Source organism: Oncorhynchus tshawytscha, linkage group LG04 (genome assembly GCF_018296145.1).
Source record: "Oncorhynchus tshawytscha isolate Ot180627B linkage group LG04, Otsh_v2.0, whole genome shotgun sequence".
Classification (NCBI taxonomy): domain Eukaryota; kingdom Metazoa; phylum Chordata; class Actinopteri; order Salmoniformes; family Salmonidae; genus Oncorhynchus; species Oncorhynchus tshawytscha.
In genome coordinates this window covers 32,017,534-32,039,076 of record NC_056432.1, presented here as the reverse complement: position 1 = coordinate 32,039,076, position 21,543 = coordinate 32,017,534, and the positions used below count along the sequence as shown (strand labels likewise).

At 45.0% G+C, this 21,543-nt stretch overlaps 1 protein-coding gene across 1 annotated transcript; it reads left to right on the top strand.

The window, feature by feature from the left end:
• Positions 1-1,403: 1,403 nt before the first annotated feature.
• On the top strand, positions 1,404-18,980 carry LOC112248541 (synaptic vesicle 2-related protein-like). Its single transcript, XM_024417667.2, has 16 exons — positions 1,404-1,608; positions 3,281-3,441; positions 3,972-4,057; positions 6,193-6,291; positions 6,646-6,717; positions 10,770-10,894; positions 11,077-11,140; positions 11,484-11,609; positions 15,807-15,935; positions 16,054-16,127; positions 16,342-16,418; positions 16,687-16,791; positions 16,936-17,047; positions 17,207-17,288; positions 17,645-17,734; positions 17,879-18,980. The coding sequence occupies exons 1-16, from the start codon at positions 1,574-1,576 to the stop codon at positions 18,113-18,115; spliced, it is 1,674 nt and encodes a 557-aa protein (XP_024273435.1). The 5' UTR covers positions 1,404-1,573; the 3' UTR covers positions 18,116-18,980.
• The last annotated feature ends 2,563 nt before the right edge of the window (positions 18,981-21,543 follow it).

Below are 21,543 nucleotides of genomic sequence, written 5' to 3'. Positions count from 1 at the left end.
GTCTAAGGCAGTGTTGCGGCATCACTACAGCCTGGGATCGAACCCAGGCTGTGTCAATGCCGGATGTGACCGTGAGTACCATGGGCGGCGCACAATCGGCCCAGCGTCGTCTGGGTTAGGGGAGGGTTTGGCCGAGGGGGCTTTGCTTGGCTCATCGCGCTCTAGCGACTCATTGTGGTGGGCCTGGCGCCTGCAGGCTGACTTCAGTCATCAGTTGAACGGTGTTTCCTCCGACACATTGGTGCAGCTAGCTTCCGGGTTAAGCAGGCGGGTGTTAAGAAGCGCGGCTGGCTTGGCGGGTCCTGTTTCGGAAGCAAACACTCTACTTCAAAACTCAGAAGGACAGACAGGGTCTCCTCAGTCTCGCGCTCCCCTCCGGGTCTGCGTCTTACCAAACGGCGTGCAAATTACAGATACTTTTGAAAAACTAGATGACTACTTCTCGGATTACTTTGAAATTCAGAAAGTACTTAGCAAAAAAATACATTATGAAACCTTTGTTTTCTTTATTTTCTCAAAAAAAGATGCATGTTGGTCCTCCAACAGTTCTTATTGTACTAGTTCTTATTTCATCAACACTGTCAAGTACAAGTATATTAAGGTTATAATATTGTAGAGAACAATGTAATTATTAATTATATGTCATTTATAATGACCAAGGTCAGAGAAAACTACGTTTTAACATTCATTTCGTAGCACACTCTTGATTGCTCCGTTTTTCGCTACGTCATTGATAAGCAGTGAGTGAACGCCCAATTTACTAGGCTGGCAGCTAACGTTAACTACATTCATTGTCAAAGCTCAATATTTGTTCAACAGTTGTGAAATGACAATTAGAACATCTATACGAACAACAGTTAAATTGTTCACATGTATCACCATTTAATCCATGCTTAATAACATCAACAATGGTCTATCGTTTTGTAAACTAGCTAGCATACCCTGACATTTGCTTACATGCGTTGCTATGGTTACATAGTACCACAAGTTGTCTTGAGCAGCATGTTTTTCAAAATAGACCAAAAAGTAAATGTTCTCCCCAAATAATTTTGATACTTAAATATGAAATTTCATCCCACATCCCAGGCTTGCATTGGTGCTGGCTGTATCCCTATTTCGCAAATTGTGGCGTTGTTGACAGGTTGGCTATTTTAATGTGTTCGGCCTATATTGTTTTTCCGTGATTCATTGCCATTATTAATCAAAGACCCGAAAGGATGAGTATGATAATTCCGCCCCGGTGGCTTAAAGGCTCTTATTGGCCAAGACATAAAGTGTCAGCTGTCTACGGTTTCTATACGTCATTGTTCCTGGCCCACACGAGTGACCCTGCCGCCATCACTTCACAGTACGTTTTGGCTGGCACACTGCTTGTGACACGACACAGGAAGCTGAAATAGTGAATATCCAATGATATACATAATTCTGAATATCCGGTCCCTCATTGGCTCTCCGCTGAGAACCAGAACGGGTGGCTCTCCGCAAGCTTGTGGTGCTGAAATCTTGACTTGCTATGATAACGATGTAATGGCAATGAGACATTTCACTGTGGAACCCAATAAACACCACCAAAATGGACGATGATTTGTTCCAGTTAAGACAACTCCCGTGAGTGTATATACACAAAAACTTATTAATTTCTCATTTGATCGTAACTGGGTCATTTTGTTAAACCGACCCTTCGCCCACAGCTTTTCTTTCGTGATTGCTTGAATTGCAGCTGTTGGGTGACAATGATCTCTTGACATAATAATATGTGCAACATTGTATTCCTATTTTGTGCTAGTCAGAGTACTCTACAAGAATACAATGTGGCATGTCGAGGAACTGACGGGCGTTTTGTTTGAAAGCAAAGCATCAATGACCGGTAAACAGTAACCCTGACCCAAATGCTCATATGGGTGCTACAACAATGTCGGCTAGTATTTGTATTTATTTTTTACTGGTAGTGACAGTGTGCATATTTCACAGGGGGTTCATTCACATCATTGCCTACTGTATATGCAGCTACTGCCTTGCCAACATCATTCGTCATGCCTTTGTTTTGGTCATGCATGAGTTGCACCAATTTGTTAGAATGGGGTGGTTAACATCTAATATGTTACACAACATATAGCCTATTTTCATTTTATTACAAATATTTATGCTAGCAATGGCCACACATTTAGCCTAACAATTACTGTAGGCATACTGTAGGTAACAGATGTATGTGTCAGCCTATTACTAATTATTTAGTAGCAGCAAATATAACCATGATTTGGAATGGTTTTAGAATATTCATACTACAATTGTATCTATTGCGCATGAAAATCTATTACGTTCATTTATGTTTATTGACAAAAATACACCCTTTTCACTGAAGCTGGTCGACCAGAGTTGTCCACACCTGGCTATCACCATCAATTTCCAACTATGTTTCTATTGAGACTCTCCTTTTTATGTGTAATAAAAAAAGGCACAACATTCTCTTTACAATTGTTCCTATGCCAGTAAAGCAGTGACTTGGCAGTAGGCCCAGTTACTACCTAAAAATTGTAGAACTGAAATTGTGCAATGTGACTGTGGCAGCAAACTGTCTTTCTCCCCAGTTTGAACCTCAAAATAATATTTCCAAACAGGATCCATAGATTTTATGCTATTATGATGGTTGAGGCAATTAGGCCTCATTGCAACTTTCTTGCAGAAAGTGTAACGCCATCAACACAACGGTTTACAGAATCTGTCCATTGAGCAATGCCCTTCTCCAAGTCTATATGGGATAAATGTGGGATTGTTCTGTACAGAACTGAAAGAAACAGAACCACAGTAAGCAAGGCATGTTGATTTCTAGGCTCCTCACTGGGCGATCAGCTGTATTTCTTCTGCCCTTGGCAAATCTGTGTAGTAATCACTGTGATTAAGACATCACTGGGCTGCCTCCATGTTCCTTTTACAGTGTTCCACCCTCTATCAGCAGTCTGTCATCTTACAAAATGTGGAGTTTATAAGCTTGATGTACAGATAACATACAGGTGTTTAAGGTATTGTCTAAATTTGAGAATTTTATTTTTCTTAACATCAAATCTATTTGTGGTCTACACACAATTATTAGATGGCACACAAGTTTGTCAGTTGTGAACAGCAGTGCATAACTTACCTCTGTTTGCCTGGGAGGAACAGCTCATATCACCTAGGCAACAGCCTCTCATTCTCAACTGCATTCATCTGTGTTGGCACAAACTTCTTTACAGTAGGCTGGCAAACTGATCCAAGTTGATCTTCCTGGCTTTCTCTATTGCAGCGTGGTCAAGTTCCGTCGCACGGGTGAGAGCACACGCTCTGAGGATGACTGCTTGGGGAGAGACCAGGAAGTCCAGATCGATGGGAGGCAGGCTTACATGGAGTCTGTGGCACTTCACGATGGCGCACTAGTACCCCGGGAGTTTGCCAACCCAACTGATGGTATGACTGGGTCCCTCCTTAGCCATCACTCTGACTGTCCCATCCAAATTCAAAATAACTTCCATATGCATAAAATTGTCTTCCAAATCAAATCAGATTTATTTATATAGCCCTTCTTACATCAGCTGATATTTCAAAGTGCTGTACAGAAACCCAGCCTAAAACCCCAAACAGCAAGCAATGCAGGTGTAGAAGCACGGTGGCTAGGAAGAACTTCCTAGAAAGGCCAAAACCTAGGAAGAAACCTAGAGAGGAACCAGGCTATGAGGGGTGGCCAGTCCTCTTCTGGCTGTGCTGGTAGAGATTATAACTTCCCCCTCTCTCCTTCCACCTACCCACTCAGGGGACCACTGGGATCTTATAATGGCCTTTCTCTTTAATGAGATTGACTACAGTTACTCATTGCGTACACATTTATCATAGTAACTTGCAATCCATACTTGCAACTCATCATCTGTATCTTATGTAATTTCCTACTTGAGTTGGTATAAAATGTATTGTTAATTGGTTAAACCTCTTATTCTCCTCAGACACTTTCATGGTGGAGGATGCTGTGGAGGCCATTGGTTTTGGGAAGTTCCAGTGGAAACTCTCCATCCTCACTGGTCTGTCCTGGGTGAGCAGCCATGCTTAAGACAGTCTTTGTAAGGGTTTTCCTGTGGTGAAGGAGAAGCGGACCAAAATGCAGCGTGGTGGTTATTCATGTTCTTTAATAAAGGAACTAGACATGAAATAACTAACAAAACAATAAATGTGCGACAACCTAAACAGTCCTATCTGGTGCAAACACAGAGAAAGGAACAATCACCCCCAAACACACAGTGAAACCCAGGCTACCTAAGTATGATTCTCAATCAGAGACAACTAATGACACCTGCCTCTGATTGAGAATCATACTAGGCCGAAACATAGAAATACCCAAAACCTAGAAAAACAAACCTAGACTGCCCACCCAACTCACGCCCTGACCATACTAAATTAATACAAAACAAAGGAAATAAAGGTCAGAACGTGACAGTACCCCCCCCCAAAGGTGCGGACTCCGGCCGCAAAACCTTGACCTATAGGGGAGGGTCTGGGTGGGCGTCTGTCCGCAGTGGCGGCTCTGGCGCGGGACGCAGACCCCACTTCACCATTGTCTTAGTCCGCCTCATTGTCCGCCTCCGTGGCTCTCTAACCATGGCAACCCCTCTCAATGACCCCACTGGACAGAGGGGCAGCTCGGGACAGAGGTGCAGCTGCTCGGGACAGAGGGGCTCTGTCGCCTCTGGGATGAGGGGCTCTGGAGCCTCTGGGCTGAGGGGCTCTGGCGCCTCTGGGCTGAGGGGCTCTGGCGCCTCTGGGCTGAGGGGCGGGAGCTCTGGTAGCGTCGAACAGGCGGGAGACTCCGGCTGCGCTGGAGAGGAGGAAGGCTCTAGCGGCGCCGGAGAGGCGGGAGACTCCGGCAGCGCTGGAGAGGAGGAAGGCCCCGGCAGCGCTGGACAGGCGGGACGCACTGTAGGCCTGATGCGTGGTGCTGGCACTGGTGATACTGGGCCGAGGACACGCACAGGAAGCCTGGTGCGGGGAGCTGCCACCGGAGGGCTGATGTGTGGAGGTGGCACTGGATGGACCGGACCGTGAAGGCGTACTGGAGATCTTGAGAGCAGGGTTGGCACCAACCGCCCTGGCTGGATCTTCACCCTAGCTCGGCAGATGTGGGAAGCTGGGATGTAGCGCACCGGGCTAAGCACGCGTACTGGGGACACCGTGCGAACCACCGCATAACACGGTGCCTGACCAGCACCACGCCCACCACGGTTAGCACTGCTAGGAGCACTGTAGTGCTGAGATGGCACAGGACGTGCAAGGCTAGGGAGATGCACAGGAGGCCTGGTGCGTGAGGCTGGCACAGTCTTCACCAGACCCCTAGCACGCACCTCAGGTTGAGTATGGAGAGCTGACCCAGGTGCCATTAAATCCCTGACACGCTCCGTCGGGCGAATGTCGTGCCTCATGCACCAAACCAGCAACACCCTCATATCTCTCTCCTCCAATTTCCCCATTAACTCCTTCATAGTCTCTGCTTCGCTCACCTCCAACACCAGCTCTGGTTCTGAGCTCCTTCTTGGCTCCTCACGATAAACGGGGGGATTTGGCTCAGGTCTGACTCCTGACTCTGCCACACTCCCCCTGTGCCCCCCCCAATACATTTTTGGGGCTGACTCGCGGGCTTCCGTCCGCGCCGCCGTGCATGCTTCGCCAACCTCATTCTCCTGTAACCTTCCGCGCACTGCTCCATCGAATCCCAGGCGGGCTCCGGCACTCTCCCTGGGTCGACCGCCCACCTGTCTATTTCCTCCCAAGTAGTATAGTCCATATTCTTGCCGTCCAAACCATCCTCCCATGTCCATTCCTCTTTTCGCAGTGAAACCCAGGCTACCTAAGTATGATTCTCAATCAGAGACAACTAATGACACCTGCCTCTGATTGAGAACCATACTATGCCGAAACATAGAAATACTCAAAACCTAGAAAAACAAACCTAGACTGCCCACCCAACTCATGCCCTGACCATACTAAATAAATACAAAACAAAGGAAATAAAGGTCAGAACGTGACAGTCTGAGAGTAAAACATAACAGTTTCATAACATGTTGTGTATGTGCTGTATTTCAAACCTGTACACGTGAGTATAATGTATATGAGCGCAATTCACTGTGTCTTCATTGTTTCCTGTCCCACCGGTCCTTATGGCCACTGTTTGTTCAGATGGCTGATGCTATGGAGATGATGATTCTAAGCATCCTGGCACCACAGCTTCACTGTGAATGGAGGCTTCCAAGCCTGTGGGTGGCGCTACTCACCTCGGTAATGCCGGTCTCATTCTTACATTGATTACCAGTAACACTAAATGATGACTGGATTGGTGGGCTAACGGTAGTTAAAATCAAATGAAATGTTTTCGTCACATACACAGTTTACAACAGGTATAAAAGGTGCAGTGCTATGCTTATGTGCTAGCTCCCTCAACAATGCAGTACATTAATCAATAATAACAATGAGTTGTTGAGAAGGTGGTGCTGATTGTATGGACTAGTAGTGGTAGTGATGAGTGTAATAGCAGTAGCTGTTGATGTTAATGCAGTCTTACACTGTCACATGTCATTACTGACAAGGCCTCTACCTATGTGATATCCATTTCCTCTGTTTTTTTAACTCCAGGCGGTGTTCATTGGAATGATGATCAGCTCTTCCATTTGGGGGAACATATCCGATAAGTATGGCAGAAAAACAGTGAGTTCAACGGCTGGGTTTATTGTGGTGGAGGTCTATATCGAGTTCTAATTGGCATTTCACAGCAGTTGGGTCATTCCACTTATTCGGTGCCTTTTTAAAAGTGTAACTTAGTCCCCAAAAAACGTTTGATTTCACCTAAATTTTGACATTCTGTCTTAAAAAAGCACATGTTCAACTTGATAAAAAATAGGTTAAAAAAGAAACTATAATAATTTAAGTTTTAATGTCACATGCACAAGTAGAGTGAAATGCTTTTTTTGCCAGCTCTAACCCAAACAATGCAGTTTTCAATAACAATGTAATGGAAAAATAACAAGGTACAACAAAAACGCACAAGTTATAGAAATAAGAAGAACACGATAAAGTAAGTAAACATACTATATACAGGGTCAGTTCCAGCACCATATTTACAATGTGCAGGGATATTGGATCGATATATATATAGGGGTAGGGTGACTTGGCATCAGGATATATCATAAACAGAGTAGCAGCAGCGTATATGATGATTGTATGTGAGTGGGTGTGTGTAGACTCAGTATAATATGTGCATATTATTTTTGCAAAGAGGCAAAAATATGAATAAATTACAAAGGTCAACTAAGATAGCAGTCTTAAGCTATGGGGATAGCAGTGCCTTTTAAGTTCCAAATAAAGTCACATGGTTGACCATAACAGGGTTGATGAGAGGAGAGGAGGAGCTTGAGTCGTATGAGGGGTTCATGGCTCTGTTTAAATTCATTTTTGATCATCCTGCGGAGGGCAGAGAGGGAGGTGAGCGTCTGCTTCAGCTCCAGCGGGGGTATCAGACGGCTGCTGAGTATGCGCTTACCTTCTGGACAGTAGCAGCTTCCAGTGGATGGAATGAGCCGGCGCTCAGCACGTTATTTAGAAGAGGTCTGCGTGAGGAGGTCCAAACGGAACTGGCCTGCTGAGATGACAACCTCACCCTGGACACAGCCATTGCGATGGCCATCCGTCTGGATAACCTCCTCCGGGAGCGTTGGCATCTACATCACTTCAAATCAAATCAAATTTATTTATATAGCCCTTCTTAGATCAGCTGATATCTCAAAGTGCTATACAGAAACCCAGCCTAAAACCCCAAACAGCAAGCAATGCAGGTGTAGAAGCACGGTGGCTAGGAAAAACTCCCTAGAGAGGCCAGAACCTAGGAAGAACCTAGAGAGGAACCAGGCTATGAGGGATGGTCAGTCCTCTTCTGGCTGTGCTGGGTGGAGATTATAACAGAACATGTCCAAGATGTTCAAATGTTCATAAATGACCAGCATGGTCAAATAATAATAATCACAGTAGTTGTCGAGGGTGCAACAGGTCAGCACCTCAGGAGTAATTATCATTTGGCTTTTCATAGGCGATCATTAAGAGTATCCCTACCGCTCCTGCTGTCTCTAGAGAGTTGAAAACAGCAGGTCTGGGACAGGTAGCACGTCCGGTGAACGGTCAGGGTTCCATAGCCGCAGGCAGAACAGTTGAAACTGGAGCAGCAACATGGCCAGGTTGACTGGGGACAGCAAGGAGTCATCAGGCCAGGTAGTCCTGAAGCATGGTCCTAGGGCTCAAGTCCTCAGAGAGAGAGAAAGAAAGAATTAGAGAGAGCATACTTAAATTCACACAGGACACCGGATAAGACAAGAGAAATACTCCAGATATTACAGACTGACCCTAGCCCCCCGACACATAAACTACTGCAGCATAAATACTGGAGGCTGAGACGATACCCCAGGACAGGGCCAAACAGGCAGGATATAACCCCACCCACTTTACCAAAGCACAGCCCCCACACCACTAGAGGGATATCTTCAACCACCAACTTACCATCCTGAGACAAGGCCGAGTATAGCCCACAAAGATCTCCTCCACGGCACAACACAAGGGTGGGCGCCAACCCATACAGGAAGACCACGTCAGTGTCTCAACCCACTCAAGTGACGCACCCCTCCTAGGGATGGCATGGAAGAGCACCAGTAAGCCAGTGACTCAGCCCCTGTAATAGGGTTAGAGGTAGAGTATCCCAGTTCTCTCCCTCTTTCGGCGAGTGTTCGGGATCAGAGCCTGAACCCATGGAGGTAGGGATTACACACCTTCCCGCGGCGGAACAACGGGCTGGGGTTCTGTACTGTGGCCAGGGAGGGCACAAGCGCCAGCGGTGTCCGTTACTTCAGAATCTGGGATCCACGAGAGCAGAGGGACTGTTACGTGACATTACATCCCCTGGAACAGGAGTGAGTATTCCATCTACTGCTCTTCCTGTTAGACTCTTTTTAATACCATTACTCTGGCTGACTGTCCCTCATGTCCTGTGTCTACAGCTTTAGGCGCCGTGGGGAACTTTATGGATCAGACCCTTGCCTGCTCTCTCAATATTACTACCTACCTGCTCTCCTCTCCTTTTCCGGTTCAAGGTCTTGACTGTCGGCCTCTAGGATCCGGAACCATCACACACATCACCCAACCACTCACCCTCACCGTGAAGCCCAATCACCAGGAAAACATCCCCTTCTTCATCACCAGTACACCCGTTCACACCCGTTCCTCGGCCTACTTTGGCTTCAGCGCCATAACACTACCATCTCATGGTTGAGGATAAGAATCACCGACTGGTCACCTGAATGCCGGAAGACCTGCTTTCCTGTCCCCTTTGGTTCCATGTTGATTGAGAGTCTGGTTGCCCTCCAGCCCAACATCCCGGAGGAATATCAGGATCTAAGGGAGGTATTCTCCAAGACTAATGCTACCTGTCTCCCTCCTCATCGCCCCTGAGACTGTGCCATTCACCTGTTTTCCAGGGCTACACCTCCGCGCAGACACATTTACCCTCTGTCAGTGGCTGAGACCCAGGCCATGGAGAACTACATTCAAGATGCGCTCCAACAGGGTTTCATCCGCAGGTCAACGTCCCCTGCGTCGGCTGGTTTTTTCTTTGTGGCCAAGGAGGGAGGATTACGCCCTTGTTTAGATTATTATGGACTCAATGGCATCACCACAACGTATCTGTAACCTCTCCCGCTGGTGCCATCAGTCATCGAGCAGCTCTGCGGGGCCAGGTTCTTCACCAAACTCATTCGCATCTGGGAGGGGGATGAGCGGAATGCCTTCCACACAATGTCTGGTCACTAAGGGTACTTGGTTATGCCCTTTGGCTTAGCCACTGCTCCGTAAGTGTTCCAGGCATTCGTCAATGAGGTGTTCAGGGACATGCTCAGACATCAGGTGGTTGTGTACATCGATGACATCCTGATCTTCTCGACCAACCTGGAGGATCACATCACTCACGTTTGAGCAGTCCTGGAATGCGTCTTGGCTAACCACCTGTTCGCCAAGGCGGAGAAGTGCCAATTCCACCAGAGGGCTGTCTCCTTCTTGGGCTACCAAATCATCCCGCAGGGAGTGAGAATGGAGGACAAGAAGGTAGATGCGGTAAGGTCATGGCCAGTCCCAACCACCATCAAGGGGTTACAACGGTTTTTGAGGTTTGACAACTTTTACCGCCGCTTCATCAGGAACTTCAGCGCCGTCGCTGCCCCTCTCACCTCCCTCCTCAAGGGTGGGCCTAGTAGGTTGGTTTGGTCTCCAGCAGCTGACAAGGCCTTTCATCTCCTCAAGGGGTGTTTCACCCCGCCCCCTTACTAAAACACCCAGATCCTACTCTACCTTTTGTGGTTGAGATAGACGCATCAGAGGTGCCATAATTTGCAAATAAATTCATTAAAACTCCTACAATGTGATTTTCTGGATTTTTTTCCCTCATTTTGTCTGTCATAGTTGAAGTGTACCTATGATGAAAATGACAGGCCTCTCTCATCTTTTTAAGTGGGAGAACTTGCACAATTGGTGGCTGACTAAATACTTTTTTTGCCCCACTGTATGTGCTTTGACAGGCTTTCAGGAGACATCAGTTTTATATCAACGTCTTGGGCAGAGATGGGGAATAGGATATCCATGACAGTGTGATATGTGGTAGAGATAGTTAGGGTATTTTGCTGTCTGTGTCAGAGCTCACAGTTGTGGGTGGGTGTGTGTGTACACAGGGTCTGAAGATGAGTGTGGCGTGGACCATGTTCTACGGTGTACTGAGCGCCTTTGCCCCCGTCTATGGCTGGATCCTCTTCCTCCGTGCCCTGGTGGGATTCGGCATCGGAGGAGCCCCACAGTCGTACGTATCCCTTACTGTTGGCATTATAGCAATAGCTACAGTATACTGTAGTAAGACACAGTAAAGGATTGGGTTATGTTATCTACCCAGTTATAAGTGGGCTACAGATTGACTCTATATTAATGACACACAATAATAGTTCATAGAAGTAGCATAATAGTCACATGTCCTTCTCCCTTCAGGGTGACACTGTATGCAGAGTTTCTCCCCATGAGGTCCAGAGCCACCTGCATCTTGCTAATCGAGGTATGACTTATCCTTTTCTAACACTTAGTAAGAGTTACACTCTAGTCTGTGGCCTGTCCAACTCAACTCCTCTCTCCTGTGCTTCTATCTCTCTGTCCAACTGTGCAGTTGTCCTGTGAGGCCCACTTTTAACTCTGTCAAGTTTGTCATTGATTTGAGACATTAGCAGGTCTGTGAGGTACAAATTGATCCACTTGTTTGTGAGTGATCCTCTTGATGCCACCTTGTTGGCCTTTCAGGAGCAGGATAGATCTCCACTGACCTGGATCAATGAAGCTGCTTCAATGTGCCAGGGAACTCATCATGCCAACCATTTGCTGTTCCTATTGCTGTGCCCCTGCAGATATTCTGGGCGCTGGGCACTGTGTTTGAGGTGCTGCTGGCCATCCTGGTGATGCCCACTCTGGGCTGGCGCTGGCTGCTCGGCCTCTCCACCATTCCGCTCTTCATCTTTGCTATCCTCTCTTTTGTGAGTATGCAGTAGTGTAAAGTATTTATGTAAAAATACTTTAAAGTACTATTTAAGTAGTTTTTGGGGTATCTGTACATTACTCTATTATTTTTGACAACTGTTACTTCACTACATTCTTAAAGAAAATAATCTACTATTTACTCCATACATTTTCCCTAACACCCAAAAGTACTTAAAAGTTATATTTTGAATGCTTAGCAGGACTGTAAAATGGTCCAATTCAAGCACTTATCAAGAGAACATCACATCGCCTCGCTTCGCGTTCCTAGGAAACTATGCAGTGTTTTGTTTTTTTACGTGTTATTTCTTACATTAGTACCCCAGGTCATCTTAGGTTTCATTACATACAGTCGAGAAGAACTACTGAATATAAGATCAGCGTCAACTCACCATCAGTACGACCAAGAATATGTTTTTCGCGACGCGGATCCTGTGTTCTGCCTTTCAACCGTGACAACAGAATGGATCCTATGCAGCGACCCAAAAAAACGACTCCGAAAAAGAGGGAAACGAGGCGGTCTTCTGGTCAGACTCCGGAGACGGGCACATCGTGCACCACTCCCTAGCATTCTTCTCGCCCATGTCCAGTCTCTTGACAACAAGGTTGATGAAATCCGAGCAAGGGTAGCATTCCAGAGGGACATCAGAGACTGTAACGTTCTTTGCTTCACGGAAACATGGCTCACTGGAGAGACGCTACTATCCGAGGCGGTGCAGCCAGCGGGTTTCTCCACGCATTGCGCCGACAGAAACAAACATCTTTCTGGTAAGAAGAGGGGCGGGGGCGTATGCCTTATGGCTAACGAGACATGGTGTGACGAAAGAAACATACAGGAACTCAAATCCTTCTGTTCACCTGATTTAGAATTCCTCACAATCAAATGTAGACCGCATTATCTACCAAGAGAATTCTCTTCGATTATAATCACAGCCGTATATATCCCCCCCATGCAGACACATCGATGGCTCTGAACAAACTTTATTTGACTCTTTGCAAACTGGAATCCATTTATCCGGAGGCTGCATTCATTGTAGCTGGGGATTTTAACAAGGCTAATCTGAAAACAAGACTCCCTAAATTTTATCAGCATATCGATTGCGCAACCAGGGGTGGAAAAACCTTGGATCATTGTTACTCTAACTTCCGCGACGCATATAAGGCCTTGCCCCGCCCTCCTTTCGGAAAAGCTGACCACGACTCCATTTTGTTGATCCCTGCCTACAGACAGAAACTAAAACAAGAGGCTCCCACGCTGAGGTCTGTCCAACGCTGGTCCGACCAAGCTGACTCCACACTCCAAGACTGCTTCCATCACGTGGACTGGGATATGTTTCGTACTGCGTCAGATAACAATATTGACGAATACGCTGATTCGGTGTGCGAGTTCATTAGAACGTGCGTTGAAGATGTCGTTCCCATAGCAAAGATTAATACATTCCCTAACCAGAAACCGTGGATTGATGGCAGCATTCGCGTGAAACTGAAAGCGCGAACCACTGCTTTTAATCAGGGCAAGGTGACTGGTAACATGACCGAATACAAACAGTGCAGCTATTCCCTCCGCAAGGCTATCAAACAAGCTAAGAGTCAGTACAGAGACAAAGTAGAATCTGAATTCAACGGCTCAGACACAAGAGGCATGTGGCAGGGTCTACAGTCAATCACGGACTACAAGAAGAAATCCAGCCCAGTCACGGACCAGGATGTCTTGCTCCCAGGCAGACTAAATAACTTTTTTGCCCGCTTTGAGGACAATACAGTGCCACTGACACGGCCTGCAACGAAAACATGCAGACTCTCCTTCACTGCAGCCGAGGTGAGTAAGACATTTAAACGTGTTAACCCTCGCAAGGCTGCAGGCCCAGACGGCATCCCCAGCCGCGCCCTCAGAGCATGCGCAGACCAGCTGGCCGGTGTGTTTACGGACATATTCAATCAATCCCTATACCAGTCTGCTGTTCCCACATGCTTCAAGAGGACCACCATTGTTCCTGTTCCCAAGATAGCTAAGGTAACTGAGCTAAACGACTACCGCCCCGTAGCACTCACTTCCGTCATCATGAAGTGCTTTGAGAGACTAGTCAAGGACCATATCACCTCCACCCTACCTGACACCCTAGACCCACTCCAATTTGCTTACCGCCCAAATAGGTCCACAGACGATGCAATCTCAACCACACTGCACACTGCCCTAACCCATCTGGACAAGAGGAATACGTATGTGAGAATGCTGTTCATCGACTACAGCTCGGCATTCAACACCATAGTACCCTCCAAGCTCGTCATCAAGCTCGAGACCCTGGGTCTCGACCCCGCCCTGTGCAACTGGGTACTGGACTTCCTAACGGGCCGCCCCCAGGTGGTGAGGGTAGGCAACAACATCTCCCCCCGTCTGATCCTCAACACTGGGGCCCCACAAGGGTGCGTTCTGAGCCCTCTCCTGTACTCCCTGTTCACCCACGACTGCGTAGCCACGCACGCCTCCAACTCAATCATCAAGTTTGCGGACGACACAACAGTGGTAGGCTTGATTACCAACAACGACGAGACGGCCTACAGGGAGGAGGTGAGGGCCCTCGGAGTGTGGTGTCAGGAAAATAACCTCACACTCAACGTCAACAAAACTAAGGAGATGATTGTGGACTTCAGGAAACAGCAGAGGGAACACCCACCTATCCACATCGATGGAACAGTAGTGGAGAGGGTAGCAAGTTTTAAGTTCCTCGGCATACACATCACAGACAAACTGAATTGGTCCACTCACACAGACAGCATCGTGAAGAAGGCGCAGCAGCGCCTCTTCAACATCAGGAGGCTGAAGAAATTCGGCTTGTCACCAAAAGCACTCACAAACTTCTACAGATGCACAATCGAGAGCATCCTGGCGGGCTGGTACGGCAACTGCTCCGCCCACAACCGTAAGGCTCTCCAGAGGGTAGTGAGGTCTGCACAACGCATCACCGGGGGCAAACTACCTGCCCTCCAGGACACCTACACCACCCGATGTTACAGGAAGGCCATAAAGATCATCAAGGACATCAACCACCCGAGCCACTGCCTGTTCACCCCGCTATCATCCAGAAGGCGAGGTTAGTACAGGTGCATCAAAGCTGGGACCGAGAGACTGAAAAACAGCTTCTATCTCAAGGCCATCAGACTGTTAAACAGCCACCACTAACATTGAGTGGCTGCTGCCAACACACTGACACTGACACTGACTCAACTCCAGCCACTTTAATAATGGGAATTGATGGGAAATGATGTAAATATATCACTAGCCACTTTAAACAATGCTACCTTATATAATGTTACTTACCCTACATTATTCATCTCATATGCATACGTATATACTGTACTCTATATCATCGACTGCATCCTCATGTAATACATGTATCACTAGCCACTTTAACTATGCCACTTTGTTTACATACTCATCTCATATGTATATACTGTACTCGATACCATCTACTGTATCTTGCCTATGCTCCTCTGTACCATCACTCATTCATATATCCTTATGTACATATTCTTTATCCCCTTACACTGTATATAAGACAGTAGTTTTGGAATTGTTAGTTAGATTACTTGTTGGTTATTACTGCATTGTCGAAACTAGAAGCACAAGCATTTCGCTACATTCGCATTAACATCTGCTAACCATGTGTATGTGACAAATAAAATTTGATTTGATTTGATTTGGTCATCCCTACTGCCTTTGATCTGGCGGATTCACACATGCTTTGTTTGTAAATTATGTCTGAGTGTTGGAGTGTTCCCCCTGGCTTTCTGTAAATGATGTCCGAGTGTTGGAGTGTTCCCCCTGGCTTTCTGTAAATGATGTCCGAGTGTTGGAGTGTTCCCCCTGGCTTTCTGTAAATTAAAAAAACTATAATATGGCGCCATCTGGTTTGCTTAATATAAGGGATTTGAAAATTATTTGTACTTTTAGTTTTGATACTTAAGTATATTTTTGCAATTACATTTACTTTTGATACTTTAAAACCAAATACTTTTACTCAAGTAGTATTTTACTGGGTTACTTTCACTTTTACGTGAGTCATTTTCTACTAAGGTATCTTTATGAAATTGGGTACTTTTTCCACCACTGGTATGACAGTAACAGCTACTACCAATTCACTTGAATTAATTTATTTTACACTATTAAACGACTGACCCTTTGGTTTTGGAAACAGTGGCTGCCAGAGAGTGCACGCTATGACGTGTTGACAGGGAACCAGGAGAAAGCTCTGACTACCCTGAAGCGCATCGCCAAGGAGAACGGAGTCCCCATGCCCCTGGGAAAACTAATTGCTGCCAGACAGGTACAGCCCAGCACATTGAGATATATTGTATGGAATACGTACAGGGCGTACTAAAGTAGTTTGGCTTGTTTCAGTTGTTTATCTGTCATATTGTGTTTCTTGACTGTTTGTCAATTAGGAGGACCGTGGGAAGTTCCAGGATCTTTTCTCACCGCATTTTCGCTGGACCACAATTCTGCTGTGGTTTATTTGGTAAATACATTACTTTACATTTCCTAATTTCTAGATACAGGTAATTAAAAGTTAGTAGATCACATCTGATGACTAATTTAAACTCTTACATACTTTGATTGAACATCTTCATACATTTTTTTAATGTAACCTTTATTTAACATAAAGAGTTGCATCTTTAATTATCCCAGTTTTCCTCATGGGAATCCTTAGATTGACTGTTTTATCTCTTAAGGTTCTCTAATGCATTTGCCTACTATGGCCTGGTCCTGCTCACCACTGAGCTCTTCCAGGAGGGGGGCGCCTGTGGGGGTGAGTTACTGCTCCTTCTCCTCTGACATCATCAGTAACACTCACACAAACACTCTTAAGGATAGTATTAACCTGCTGAGCCCAAACCATCTTATTCAACTAAAAATTGATATTTTTGTAACGCTTTAACCAAGAGTAACTCCAATTGGCCGCAGGTTACATTAACCTTTAAGTCTCAAGGTCATTTCAGGACCTTGTGATTCTGGAGGGTTGCAGTGAGCACTGCTAAGTGTGCATCACTTGTTTCTTGTGTTATGTCTCACTCTAGAGTCAAAAGGTAGTAAGAGGGAGCCCAGGTGTAGCCTGGAGTGTAAATACCTGACCTCAGACGACTACAAGGATCTGCTGTGGACCACTCTGTCTGAATTCCCAGGTATACTAATAGTCATAATACTGTTAAACACAATTGCATGGGGAGCAGGGTACTGTGAAATAAAGTAGGTTGTAAATTGTTCTTATTGATTAAAAAGACTAGTAGAATATCTGAATAGATTGGTTGATGTATAATGTTGGGCAGGCTTGCTGGTGACTCTGTGGGCCATCGATCGGCTGGGAAGGAGAAAGACCATGGCACTGTGCTTCTTCGTCTTCTCTCTCTGCCTTGTGCCACTCTACGCTTGTGTAGGGAGGTAAGACCATCCGATACAAAATTACAAAGTTATTACTTTTAGGATTCGCAATGCACTACTCTATGACAAACATAGCACTGTGGTGGATCCGCAACTGACAACACAATAACAGTGTTGTTGTTGTTGTTATTAACATTGTTGTTGTTGTCTGTGCTTCAGGACCTGGCTGACAGTATTGATATTCATCGCCAGGGCCTTCATCGCAGGAGGTTTCCAGGCTGCTTATGTCTACACCCCTGAGGTGAGGTCATAGGCAATACAACCTCATGTACCATGTGGCTACATTATCGACTCAATAGAATGCCAGCTCTTACTTTAAAAACAAAGATTATACTAAATCGCAGACGTCAGGTTTCTGTTCAGATTCATTTCTTTGATAGATTTGTGACTAAATGAAGGGATAGTTATTTGGTTCGTACTCTTCTTCTCCATTGGTTTCTAATAAGTATTACAGTGTCAATATGGTACAAAGTAAATTATACTGTAAATAAAAATAATGCGTAAAACTTGACATTCCCTTTTGCGTAAACAGCATGAAGTGTCTGTTCTGAATGTTAATAAATTATGTATTCCCATGGTGTTCTCCTGACTCCTCAGGTATATCCAACAGCAACCAGAGCATTAGGTCTGGGCACTAGTAGTGGAATGGCTAGAGTGGGAGCCCTCATCACACCCTTCGTTGCACAGGTAAAATTGAAAAAAAGGTTACCACAACCAATATATAAAGAATATTTGTACATAATGTGTACTGAAAGACATTCACACCATCACATAGAGAGTTATCCTACCTAGGCTGGTGATACGGTTTTCATTCCTCCCCCTGTTCTGCAGGTGATGTTGGAGTCTTCTGTGTACCTGACTCTGTCAGTGTACAGCATCTGCTGCCTGCTGGCTGCCATCGCCTCCTGTGCTCTGCCCATTGAGACCACTGGCCGGGGCCTCCAGGAGTCCAGCCACCGTGAGTGGGGCCAGGAAATGATGGGCCGGGCCCCTGCCAACAGCTCTGGGGGCATCCCACACTCCGACTCTGGGTCCCAGGAGGACGGAGCACATGCAAGAGGGTGGTGAAGGAGGGACGCTGGAGTGGAAGAAAGAGGCAATGAAGGAGAAGGAAGCTAGGCAAGCAGCCCTTGTCCATTCTCAGCTCAAATGTGTCATTACTGGTTTGTATATAGGCACCACAGTGACTTGAGAGAGAGCCTGCCACCAAAATGTTATTCAAAAACATTTCTCTCTCATTTGAATCTTCAACCACTACCACTGTCATGATTTTTGCCAATGTAGGATAACCACACTCTGAGTGAGACAGAGCTCAATCGATTATCCTGAGTATACACTGGGTGGTAGCAGGGAGAGAAACTGTTCAGGGTGGGTTTGTCATTCTTATATCTCAGTATTTGAATTTCATATTATGAGGGAGAAGAACAGCAAGATTTATAGTAACAGTGAGATTGATAGTGAAAGAGAGTGATAGAGGACATTGCTTTGTTGCATTGTTTCTATTAACCTGTTTCTTTTAAGAGAGCCTTAAAACAATGGTTCTACTCAGGTCCTACCACTCAGTTTTGGATAAGGGACACATTGAGGGCTTTTGACAGAGATGTGACGTCAAGGGCCCCAAAAAATCCATTATATTTTGCAAAGCTATAATGAAAACAATGACATGTAATGAATTGCTATCTAATGATACAATAATTACCCATTCAACATAATCAAATCTGTGCATCTGGGGTTGTTTGCAGATTCGCATCACCACGTTAACCATCCGACATGATGCACTTCATAGAGGTGTGAAGTCACAAATCTCAGTTACGCTTCAGTTTAGACACTTATATACTGAATAAAAATATAAACGCAACATGTAAAGTGTTGGTTTCATGAGCTGAAATAAAACATCCCAGAAATGTTCCAAATGCACAAAAAGCTAATTTCTCTCAAATTTTGTCCACAAATTTGTTTACATCCCTGTTGACATCTGGCTTCTTCACCTGCGGGATCGTCTGAGACCAGCCACTCGGACAGCTGATGAAACTGTGGGTTTGCACAACCAAATAATTTATGCACAAGCTGTCAGAAACCGTCTCGATGAAGCTCATCGTCTTGACCTGAGTGCAGTTTGGCATCGTAACTGACTTCAGTGGGCACATGTTCACCTTCAATGGCCACTGGCACGCTGGTGAAGTCTACTCTTCACGGATGAATCCCGGGTTCAACTGTACCGGGCAGATGGCACCGTGTGTGCGAGCGGTTTGCTGATGTCAACATTGTGAACAGAGTGCCCAATGATGGCGGTGGGGTTATAGTATGGGCACTCATATGCTCTCAAACAACCAACACAATTGAATTTTATCAATGGCAATTTGAATGCAAAGAGATAGCGTGACGAGATCCTGAGGCCCATTATCGTGCCATTCATCCGCCGCCATAACCTCATGTTTCAGCATGATAACGCACATCCACATGTCGCAAGAATCTATACACAATTCCTGGAAGCTCAAAGTGTCAACGTTCTTCCATGGCCTGCACATACTCACCAGACATGTCACCCATTGAACATGTTTGGGACGCTCTGGATCGACATGTACGACAGTGTGTTCCATTTCCCGCCAATATCCAGCAACTTCGCACAGCCATTGAAGATGTGTGGGACAACATTCCACAGGCCACAATCAACAGCCTGATCAACTCTATGCGAAGGAGATGTGGCACACTGCATGAGGCAAATGGTGATCACACCAAATACTGACTGTTTTTCTGATCCATGCCCCAACCTTTTTTTAAGGTATCTGTGACCAACAAATACATATCTGTATCCCAAGTCATGTGAAATCCTTAGATTAGGGCCTAATGCATTTATTTAAATTAACTGATTTCCATATATTAACTGTAACTCAGTAAAATCTTTGACATTTTCAGTGTAAATGAGGCAATCAAAATAATTACGTAAAGTCTCTGTGCAGCTGGCATAAGCATTCATTACCACTCATATTCTAGACCTGTCTTGGAAGGTCGTAATGTTATTTATCACGATGACTATATTCTTTGTAAATAAGGAAAATTGCATATGAGTACTGATGAAAGTTCATGCCAGGGTTCATGCCAGGTGTTATAATGCTCATATATGCATTTTGAGGGTTTTATGTATATGCCATGAAACTGAAGTGCAACTGAAATATTTGAACTGTACTATACTTGATACTGTCACCTCTTAACGTAGTCACCCAAAGTTGTCAGTCTCGTACAGTAGTAATTACACTACATGGGTGAAATCATTCAAAGCAAACATAATCACATGGTTTTTCAGGGTACACCCCATGACAGCTTTTACTTACTGGGCAAAAGTCATCTCTGTATATACTGTACCAAAACCTGGGTTGGTTGTTGTTGTTTTTGTTTGTTGGTGCGGGGATGGTCTTTGTCCCCTTGTAAAAATAACATGTGAAACAAGGTGTTGTTAAAAATGTTAAAGAACCTTGGTCTCCTACATGCCTGCCTTTGCGATTTAGTGCTGCATTAAGTGTCTGTGCACAGATTCTTATCACTGGATGTAAATGTGTATGATACAATAATAAATTATGTTTCAATGGAGAAAGAATGTTGAATTGTGGTGGTATTTATTTATTGATTCATTTTCAAACCTCATAACTTGTAGAACTTACGATAGTGTAATGTTTTATGCTAATAAGATTACTAATAATAACATTTTCATTTGATATTGCAGTCCTATTCTTATGTCACATTTGTGAGATTTGCTTATTACATTTTTGGAAAACATTTTATTGGTTTTCGTATGTATATCAAAATATATATACAGTACCGGTCAAAAGTTTGGACACACCTACTCATTCAAGGGTTTTTCTTTATGTTTACTATTTTCTACATTGTAGAATAATAGTGAAGACATCAAAACAATGAAATAACACATATGGAATCATGTCGTAACCAAAAAAGTGTTAAACAAATCTAAATATATTTTATATTTGAGATTCTTCAAAGTAGACACCCTTTGCCTTGATGACAGCTTTGCACACTCTTGACATTCTCTCAACCAGCTTCATGAAGTAGTCATCTGGAATGTATTTCAATTAACAGGTGTACCTTTTTACAAGTTAATTTGTAGAATTTCTTTCCTTCTTAATGGATTTGAGCCAATCATTTGTTTTGTGACAAGGTAGGGGTGGTATACAGAAGATAGCCCTATTTGGTAAAAGACCAAGTCCATATTATGGAAAAACAGCTCAAATAAGCAAAGAGAAACAACAGTCCATCATTACTTTAAAACATGAAGGTCAGTCAATCCATAAAATGTCAAGAACTTTTACATTTCTTTAGGTGCAGTTGCAAAAACCATCAAGCGCTATCATGAAACTGGCTCTCATGAGGACCGCCACAGGAAAGGAAGACCCAGAGTTACCTCTGCTGCAGAGGATAAGTTCATGAGAGTTACCAGCCTCAGAAATTGCAGCCCAAATAAATGCTTCAGAGTTCAAGTAACA

Excerpts from the sequence above, each read along its gene's own strand:
- LOC112248541 (XM_024417667.2), top strand. The coding sequence starts at position 1,574 with ATGGACGATGATTTGTTCCAGTTAAGACAACTCCC. Across the intron at positions 16,792-16,935 it reads CACTCTGTCTGAATTCCCAG|GCTTGCTGGTGACTCTGTGG; the intron begins GTATACTAATAG and ends AATGTTGGGCAG. Across the intron at positions 17,289-17,644 it reads CTTATGTCTACACCCCTGAG|GTATATCCAACAGCAACCAG; the intron begins GTGAGGTCATAG and ends CTGACTCCTCAG.